Source organism: Fulmarus glacialis, unplaced genomic scaffold (assembly GCF_000690835.1).
Source record: "Fulmarus glacialis isolate BGI_N327 unplaced genomic scaffold, ASM69083v1 scaffold24253, whole genome shotgun sequence".
In the NCBI taxonomy this organism is placed as follows: Eukaryota; Metazoa; Chordata; class Aves; order Procellariiformes; family Procellariidae; genus Fulmarus; species Fulmarus glacialis.
Window position 1 is genome coordinate 1 of NW_009201321.1, and position 10000 is coordinate 10000.

Genomic DNA, 10000 nt, shown 5'->3' on the forward strand with positions numbered 1-10000 from the left:
TATAATTCTTTAATACATTAATAACAATATATTATAATTTTAGAATATTTAATTAAAAGTAATTGTAGCATTGTAGTTTTTATTGTAGTTGCACTTTTTTATTCAAGTTTAAAATTGGGTATTTTCACTTTTGGACTCATAGTCTATTGTGTAAATAAATTGTTCTTTGAATTTTAGATTTTAATATTAATGGCAAGCCTCATATTTAAATTATTTCAATTTTTTAAATTTGAATTTAAAACATCTGCTTGGAAGGTAATTTTCTTGCACTGCATGCAGTGAATTATGAAATGGACTCCTTTACTACTGCTTATATTTCGATATTCTAGCTTGCCTAGTGGAATTAATGATAAAAGATAACTTAAAATTTGCTTTTAATAAACACAAATATTTTAAATTTGTGAGGTTTGGTTGTTCTGTGTGGGCTTGGGGTTTTTTTTTGGCTAAATAGTTTTTTTTCTTAACTAAATCAAATTAAAAGGCCTCTGAAATATTACACAAATGTAGGGGATGTGATAAAGATACTACTTCAAAGCCAAGACAATGCTTATTGCTACTAAAAAAAAAAGTGGCATTCACAACTGGAAGCTCAAGTTTAAAGAATTATACTTTCTTGTTTTTAAGAGAAAACTGAGAAGAGTATTTTTGTGAAGCCTAGCAAAATCTGTTGACACTTTGCTGATTCCAAGTTTTAAGTTGTCTGTAGCCATTGATTCATAGTGTTTCCTTTCCCTTTTCAGTAAAACCCGGAGAGTTGAAAGCTAAAATGATGTTTTCTTTTATTAGTATCTAGCTTGAGAGCAGTATTAGTTCAGCCCTTTATAACATAAACTGGTTTCTGGTGTATCTGGAAAACTGAATAATCTTTCATTCAATGTTGTAGTCACATCTCTCACCTTTTCTTAGGGTTATTGCAAGATAAGCGAATGGAGATGGATAAGCATGGCCTCAATGTTGGAGATTACAATCGTGTGGTTGGAAAAGGCCCTGGTTCTCGTCCTCAAATTTCCAAAGAGTCTTCCATGGATCGCGGTCCTTACTTTGATAAGGTTAGTAGGTGTCTTACTGGTGGACCCTTCTAAACTTCTTTGACTCTGCATTCTAAGTAGTTACCTGTGTGCTCCTTAGCTTTCTGCATTTAGTGGAGAGGAAAATTAGGGCTTTCTTGTTAATCCATAAGATAAGTTTTATTCTTTTTAACTTACTGATATATAATACTAAGCACTTTCTGTAGCCCATTTGCAGTGCAAATGACTAACCTGATCTCTTTTGTTTTCTGCCTATTTCCTGCTGGTGCTGGACTGTCATGTGACTCTTCCCTTCTGTTCCTGGCAATGGTTTCTCCCTTCTGCTTGCTTGCTGGCTGGTTGTTGCGCATCGGTTTGTCTGTCCAATCAGGATGGCATTGTAGCAGACGAGTCCCAAAACATGCAGTTTATGTCCAATCAAAACATGAAGCTTCCCCCTTCAAATAATGCACTACCTAACCAAGCCCTTGGCTCCCTAGCAGGGCTGGGTATGCAAAACTTGAATTCTGTTAGACAGGTAAGGCTGTGTGCATATCCTTGGCATGTTACTTGACAGCATTTAATACCTTTTGATATAACATCCTAGCTACCTATGTGATTGATATGTGTTTAACTTCTAATTCAAATGTATAGGGGTGGGAGAAGCAGCAAAAGAGGTTTATTGTCACTAACTGTCCATCCTTTCCCCAGAATGGCAATCCCAGTATGTTTGGTGTTGGTAATATAGCAGCACAGCCCAGGAGCATGCAGCAGCCTCCAGCACAACCTCTTAATTCATCTCAGCCTAATCCACGTGCGCAAGTGCCTCCTCCATTACTATCCCCTCAGGTAACTGAGTGCATAAAACATTCTGTGTATAAACTACCAAAATGCTGCTTTAGAAAATCGTTTTTTGTTTATTGGTGTTGCTGATACTTATTCTGTAAATATTTGAAACATATTTGGCTTGATGAGTGTTTCAGAAGCTAGGCAACTGTTGACCAGAGGTTGTAATATTCTACATCTAGTATAACTAATTGCACGTTACTGTCAGTCACTCTTCATACTGGTCTGTTTTGCAGGTTCCGGTATCATTACTGAAGTATGCACCAAACAACGGTGGCCTGAGCCCACTTTTTGGCCCACAACAGGTAGCCATGTTGAATCAACTGTCCCAGTTAAACCAGCTTTCTCAGATCTCCCAGTTACAGGTAAGCTAACAAAGCTAGTCACTCTGTGTTCTGTTTGAAAGTCTAAGTAGAGACTTATGTCAGCTATAAACTGTTCTTAAAAAAAACACCACAAAACACTGTCTCCTAGCGGTTGTTGGCTCAGCAGCAAAAAGCGCAGAATCAAAGAAGCATGCCTTCTGGTGGTCGTCAACAGCAGGAGCAGCAGGTAAATAAATACGTTTATTTTTAACTTTTCAAACTATCTTTAAAAACTGTTTTTCATCTTGAGCTGCATTTCTTGTTATAAATTATACTAAAGTGTGCAAGAGTGAATGGGATTTTAAAGGACAAGCTTTAAAGGAGTGACTTAGCTTAATGTTGGGGTTTTGCTGTGCTGAGATGCTCAGAGCACAAAGATGCATTTCATTGTCTTTCTTTAAATGTGGAAAAGCTTTTGCCTATTTATATTGTAACTGCTCTGTTTTTTTAAGGGTCGATCTCTTAGTATGCAGCAACAGATGATGCAACAGTCCCGTCAGCTTGATCCAAACCTGTTAATGAAGCAGCAAACTCCACCCTCTCAACAGCAGTCACTCCATCAACCCACCATGAAATCTTTCCTTGAGAACGTCATACCCCATGCTACTCCTGAGCTACAAAAAGGGCCATCACCAATAAATGCATTCAGCAGCTTCCCTATAGGTGGGTTTCTTCATGCTAATTTCATACAGTCAATTAATGCTTATGTGACATACAGCCTTTCTTTTCACATTGCCTGCCTCCTCTGAAAACAATAATGATTATAATCCTGTTAACGCTTATGATTTTAATGGAAGAAGTAATTCTTTGTGGGGCTTATCCAGTTATCTTTGTTCACCAAAGAACTTTTTTCAGAAGTGCACTCATTCCCAGAAGTGACTGTCTGTATTTCAGTGCAAAATGCTTTACATTCTTAAAGAATGTCTGTCTCCTTTTCTTTCTTTTTTATCCTCTGGGTCCCGAGGATGATACAAAGTCCTTTTGCAGTTATGATTCCTGGAGCTAAAAGACTTTTAGAAGTAGAATCCATACAAAGAATCCATTGATGTGGTCTCATTTCTTTGGATTTTAAAAACGTTTTCAATGAATGTGGAATTGCATAGGTAGAACAAAATGTTAATTTCCCTTTTAGTGGTTTTGTCCAGGAAAGAAAGCTTTTAGCTCTGCATTTTTAAAGAATGGTTGTCTCATTTCAGGCAAAATGTCTGAACATTTATAAATACAAATATTTCCTGTTTCTTTCTCCCTACATTTCCAGGCTTCTGTCCAATTTCTACTTCAGAAATTCCAGGCTTGTATATTTTCTCCTTACTTTAGGTCCCTTTTTAATGCTACCTTATACTTACTACAACTGTATACCATTTACCTCTTGTTCCTTATCCTTATTTTTTTCCTCCTCTTCAGTTTGCTTTTCTTCTACGTTATTCTAATCGGGTCATTTTTGTTGGGCTGATTTCCTTTGCATTCTCATTGCCCTTTGTAGAAAACTTTGTTTAATAGAGACTGCTGCTGAAATCCTTGTGCTTATAGGTGGAGTGTTATGGAGCCAGTGGGTCGGTGCAGGCCATGCTGTTGCACTGCATGTGGCACACTGGAATTTTGCTTGTGGCCAGTCTTAAGTCCAGCCTGCTGCTTAATAGTTGCTGCTGATGATTGGCATCAAGATCTAACTAGTGCTTTGATTCGAAGGGCAAGGCATAAAAATGAAGTTTGTTTAGCTATTAGAGACACTATGTTAGGCCTAATGACAGGAATATTTAACTTTCTTGCCAAACTTCATGCTGAGTAATTGCATCCTGCCTACGTTAGGTTCCTTTCTGTTTCATTTCTTGAGTTGAATTGTTGTATACTATTGTTAAATAGCAGCTTTCTCACCTTAATCATTGCCACATTTCAGGAACCTGCAGTATATGTAAGATTGCTTTGAGATCCCTCAGGAATCTGCTGCAGTATACGTAAGAATTCTTTGGGATCCCTTTGGAGTAGTACTGTATAGTGACAGAAGCTAGTGGAGCCACATTCAGTCCACAAATAAAAGCTTAAGGGTAGAAATAGTAAGTTGCTGGAATTTCTTCACCCTTTAGTGAAAAACTGAGTCAAGAGGAGTATTGGTAGCATCCTCCAAGTGCACAAAGTATAGTAGTATAGTCATGCGAGAAGGAGCTGAACTTGCCAAGTTGTCTTCTGGAAAATCTTGCAGGTATGTTCTTTTCTCCACGTTCTAATACTAGCATCAGGAGACCTAGCAACGAAAGCAGGGAGATCTTGTTTACGTTCTGGGGAACTGAATTTGTCGAGATTCACTAGATGTATGTTCGTCAAAAGCAGTTGGGGGTGGGTGGAGGGTGTCCTTCTCTCTAGTTGATCAGTGCTGCAGTCATATCCTGATTCATTTATAGAATTAAGTATTTCTAATATTAAAAATACCTTTTTCTGCCAAATAGCGAGTATAGCTGAACAATATAAAATCTTCCACAATTGGATATGAAAAATTACTTCTGGGAAGACTGTTTACATTCTCGGTTATGTCCAGGGACTGATGTTCATCCGTCAGTCCACAGGTTTCAAATACGGAGTGGTGGACATGGATCCGTGTCTGCCAAGGGGCTGGCATTATTAGCCTTATCAGCTAGGTGTGCCTATTTGCCAGCTTGTGATCTTTCGAACCCTTTTTTTAGAGATCTGTCTTCTGCAGGCTTCTTCCAAGTTAGAAGAAAGGTTATTGTTGTGCACAGGTTATTGCTCTGACAACAGCAAAATGCCAGAGGGAGAGGTGTCAGAAACTGGATTGATTGGGCTTTTCCTTTTTTCTGTTTCAGCTATTGATAGTTATTACATTTCTTAAAACTCAGCTGTCCTGTTACAAGGCACTTTCTCTGAGGCTTTTCAAGAGACTGCTTTTCTGGCATCAACATCTGCTCATGCCTTTAAGAAAAACAAACAAAAAACCCCAACCAAACAAAAACAAACCAGCTTCTATAAGGCAGTGAATATCGACTTAGGAACAAAATTAAGCACTAGTTTCCAGTGCTGAATGAAGGTGTTTCTAGTAGAGATTTGAGAAGTTCCCTATGTGTCTTTGGCCCTAAGTTAAAATGTTGTAGTGGTTTATTTTCAGAAATGAAGTAAATGGATCTGAAGGGCTGGAAATGTAACCAGGTATGGTTGTGAATGAAGGATTCCTACAGACCTGGAAAGAGAGCAGGCATGCCAGAGTGAAAAGCGTGGGCACATTGTTCAAGCCCAGAATAGCTGGTCCTCGCAGGTATTTGGACTGATTTGGGTTGGCATTGTGTTGATTCTCTGGCAGATACACGTTTTGAAATACAGACAACAGCTTAGAACAGGAGAAGACAAGTTTTGTTTGCTTTCTCTTGCTGTGGTTTTAAGTGTTCAGTGTGAACAGGATAAATGGAGGAGGGGAGTAGTGCGACTTGTGCAGTTCCACGCAAAGTGCTTATCTGTCTGTGCTAGTGTGGTTCAGAAGCTGGCGAGGTGTCCTGTTGAACAGCCCAAATAAGAATGGGTATCTGCAAGTTGTAACTGCAGATACCAGTACGTAACTTTTGCTGAATAGGGATGAGTACAGACACACCCTCTTGCTGAGAAAAGTGTTTTTTATAACTGAGCGTAGCTCTTCAAAGTACAGCTCTTCTACTTTTCTCTTGCTGAGAAAAGTGTCTTTTATAACTGAGCATAGCTCTTCAAAGTACAGCTCTTCTACTTTGTACAGATGAGATCAGTTGTTATGCTGGTGCTCGACTGGTGTTGTAAACATCTAAAAAATGTGGCATTTCTATTTTAGTTTCTCTTAACTTCCTCAATGGCTTCTTCCACTTCCATTTTTGCATGAAAACATCAGCTGAGAACTTCAGAGTGCTTTGCATTGCTTAGCATAGCTTCTGTCTGTAGTAGGTTCACTGTATTAAATGCTAGAATGTTTCTCAAAAACAGAGACTTGGAAGCATGAAATAACCATAGTAATATGCTGTTAAATGTTTATTAGGACAATAGTGGCAATTAGCAGAAGAAAAATATTTGGTCTGTATTTCATAAGCTATATATGTTTTTAGGAATGAACTCAAACTTGAATGTAAACATGGATATGAACAGTATTAAAGAGCCACAATCTCGATTGAGGAAATGGACTACAGTAGACAGCATTTCTGTGAACACATCGTTAGATCAAAACTCCAGCAAACATGGTATGTTAAAAGTGTCATTAAGTAGCATTTGACATTACACATCAGATTTTCACATTCTGTGTATCACGTTCTGCAGGTTCGCTATATTTAGGCCTGTAGTTGTAACTACTGTGTCGCTTGTAGCTGTCAGAATTTGTATTGTGTTGTCTGTGCCAAACTTGCTGCTTGTCTTGTACAGCAGCGCAATGCTTTCTTGAACGTTTTTACTTACAGAAGTGATCTTGTGATGAGATTTAGTAGAAACGTTGTGCAGAATTCCTTTTTTAACCAGACGTTAAGTGTGACTATTGCTACTAGTTTTATCTTAATCTGGATTGGAATGCTTCGTATATGTTTAAACCAAAAGCTTTTGATTTTCTAGCTTTCTTTCCCCCCCATCCTGCTGGCCTTAAGGTGATTTATGGGGATTTAACGCTGTGTGCACGCATTCTGGTCATGTCTGACATTTTTACTTACAGGTTTTGGTTATGAATGTATACGTTTGCATTCTAAAAATGGGGAGAGCTTAGAAGGGATAGACTAGTACCATTGCTGTACTTGGTTTTAGAGGAGGCGGACTTGGTTGCTTCATATTTCATTCCAGTAATCAGGATTCATATGACATTACAACTGTTTCAGTTGCTTGAAATCTCATCCAGTTAAAATTTGAGTCTATGCACGAAGGTTCTGTGTCTAAAGATAGTGATAAAATGTCTCCAGTCTCCTATTACTGTTCAGTCTTCAGATTGTTTGGATATTTTTAGATTTGTCAGCTGTTTTACTACTATGAAATGACTTGCTGCCGAAAGCATCTAGTGGAGATATCCTGCTACTGCACTTCTGAACTTCATCTGATTGTTACAGATGAACAGAAGTCAGAAATGTTGGTGTTACTTCAGCTGTAGGTAATGTTTTCTGAGTAGTGGTAAGAATTTGATTATTTGAACTCCATATTGCATTGACTCACTAGTAAAAGCCATTTATTCCCTCAGAACTGTAGAATATCTTTGGCTTTGCTGTGTAATAACTTTTAAACTGCTCCTTACAGGACTTGCACAGAATCAAATAATTGTGTACAGTGCTTTTATTCCTTGCTCTTCCTCCAGTGATCCCCCCACCCCCGGACTATGAGTAGAATTTACAGAGCTGTGCAGTAGCTAAAGATCCTTCAGATTTTGTAGATGTTTATTCCAAGAGCCCTCCCATCATGGAATATATTCATCAGTAATACTACCCTGTTATCCAGTTGGGGTCTCTCAGCATGCTCTTACACTCCTGAATTAATGTTTTACTTAAATTTAATAAGTGTACTATTTTAATGAGATGATTTCATGGGAGATTATTCTTACGGTTTTCTCCTGAATTATTCAGAGACATTTCATTGTAGAGTATATAATCCTGTTTGACTTCCTATGTAACTTGACATCATAAGAGGACAGTGTGCTGCTATGTATTTCATGAATGCTTTACATGGGCATGTTTTTATATATATGTAGGTATATAAAAAAAATAGAAAAATTGGCTAAGAAAAATATTTGACTGTTTTTTTTTTTTCTTTTAATTAGGTGCTATTTCAAGTGGTTTTAGGCTGGAAGAGTCTCCATTTGTTCCATATGACTTTATGAACAGCAGTAATTCACCAGCCAGTCCTCCTGGATCTATTGGGGATGGCTGGCCCCGTGCCAAATCGCCTAATGGCTCTAGCAGTGTTAACTGGCCACCAGGTACGCAACGCCAGGGCTTACTCTTTGTGTGGTTCTTACTGCTCAGCTGTGTTTCTTCTGTGTTCCTTGGTCATTACATGTGGAGGGGGCAGGGAAACAGCCTACAGAAAAGCATTAAGGGTGTGTTTTTAGTAGATCGAAATTGAGAGCAGTAGTTTTATTGTACAAAGAGAAGTACATCTCGCTGCTTTGAGATTTTACCCTGGTGAGACGGGACCGGAAAAACTAGAAATGAAGTGAATAAAGTGAAAAGAAGACTAAATTAAGTCAATTAAATGCTTAAAAGGTTTTGGATTTTTAGTCATTAAGAGATGTATTGTTTAGACAGCTGTTTCCTGTTAAAAAAAAAAAAAAAAAAAATCAAAACAAGCTTCTTTTCTGAATCTCTATTCCTAGAGTTTCGTCCTGGTGAGCCATGGAAAGGTTATCCAAACATCGACCCTGAAACTGACCCTTACGTCACTCCTGGCAGTGTCATAAACAATCTTTCAATTAATACTGTGCGGGAAGTTGACCACCTCAGGGACAGGAACAGTGGTATGTTCAGATGCTACATTTTCTAATTGTGTACTAATCTTCCTTCAGTCACACAGAGAGACTGTTTACTTGGAGATGTGCTTGCTACTTGCTCGTCTCCTTGTTTATCTTTTGTATTGTGGATTTCACAGCTGAAAAGCTCATCTTTGGCTCAAGCACTGCTACTTGATGCAATGCAACAGATATTCCAAGAATGTGGGTAGAGTGAGCAAATGCTGCTGATCTGCATTCTGATGTAATTCTGTGCACAGAGAGGCAGTGTGTTTGAAAGTAGGCAACCAAAACTTGGCAGTCTAGCCATGGCAGTAATGTAACTAGCTTTGCTTGCAGTGAGTGCAGGGTGCTTCCTGCTGGTGAGCATGCTTGCCACCACATGCCTTTGGATCAAGGATGAGGACTGAGAAGAGTGGAGGAGGTCCCTCGTCTGACTGTGTGGACGTGTTCAGTCTGGACTACGAGTCATGCCTTTTAATTTTATTGCATTCGTGATGCACTGTGCTGTGACTGACTTCTGTCTTTATTATAGGGTCATCCTCATCTTTGAACACCACGCTGCCTTCAACTAGTGCCTGGTCATCCATTCGTGCCTCCAACTACAATGTTTCCCTCAGCAGTACAGCACAAAGCACTTCAGGTGATGTCTGCTTGTATTGCTCTGAGCTGGTGTTTCTTCCCCTTCACGTGCTTCAGGGGGATACTAAATGTTCATAAAAAGTAGTCCTGAGGTCTCGTCTGAGCGGTAACTTCACTACTTTTCAAAGTAGCTATTTCAATTTTACTCTAATTTAGCAGCTTTTATTTGTAGCAAGGTGACAGTTTCACCAGCATAGTGATTATGATTGTCTTTGTATGTCTTTTAGTAGCCAGAAACAGTGATTCCAAATCAACATGGTCTCCTGGATCAGTCACTAACACCTCTCTGGCTCATGAGCTGTGGAAGGTCCCTTTGCCACCTAAAAGCATCACTGCTCCGTCCCGCCCACCTCCAGGGCTAACAGGCCAGAAACCACCCTTGTCCACTTGGGATAATTCCCTTCGTTTGGGTGGAGGATGGGGAAATTCTGATGCCAGATATACCCCTGGTAAGGATGTCTTTTTGTGTAGGAAGGTTTTTTGTGTTATTATGAAGCTAGGGAGTGCATTTGGTTAGATAATCTGTCACTGGTAGCCAACATCTGTACCATTTGTCTTGCCAAAAGCAAAAACTGGTCTATATAACCTAAACTGCATTGTAGCAGACTGAATAAAATTGGGAGGGAGGGCTAGGTATTGTATGCAGTGGTAACATGAATGGCACTAATGTTTTTTCTGTCCTTAGTATGAACCATCTCTCCAAG

At 39.0% G+C, this 10000-nt stretch overlaps 1 protein-coding gene across 1 annotated transcript in view; it reads left to right on the forward strand.

The window, feature by feature from the left end:
- Positions 1-906: 906 nt before the first annotated feature.
- The window catches only part of LOC104072135 (trinucleotide repeat-containing gene 6A protein-like), a gene marked incomplete at its 5' end in the record, with an annotated part of 12884 nt that continues 3790 nt past the window's right edge, over positions 907-10000 (forward strand). The window contains 10 exons of the mRNA XM_009573915.1: positions 907-1049; positions 1719-1856; positions 2090-2218; positions 2328-2405; positions 2671-2881; positions 6292-6423; positions 7968-8126; positions 8523-8663; positions 9190-9297; positions 9524-9745. Of these exons, the coding sequence (XP_009572210.1) occupies positions 907-1049; positions 1719-1856; positions 2090-2218; positions 2328-2405; positions 2671-2881; positions 6292-6423; positions 7968-8126; positions 8523-8663; positions 9190-9297; positions 9524-9745 (1461 nt within the window). The remainder of the gene's footprint in view (positions 1050-1718; positions 1857-2089; positions 2219-2327; positions 2406-2670; positions 2882-6291; positions 6424-7967; positions 8127-8522; positions 8664-9189; positions 9298-9523; positions 9746-10000) is intronic.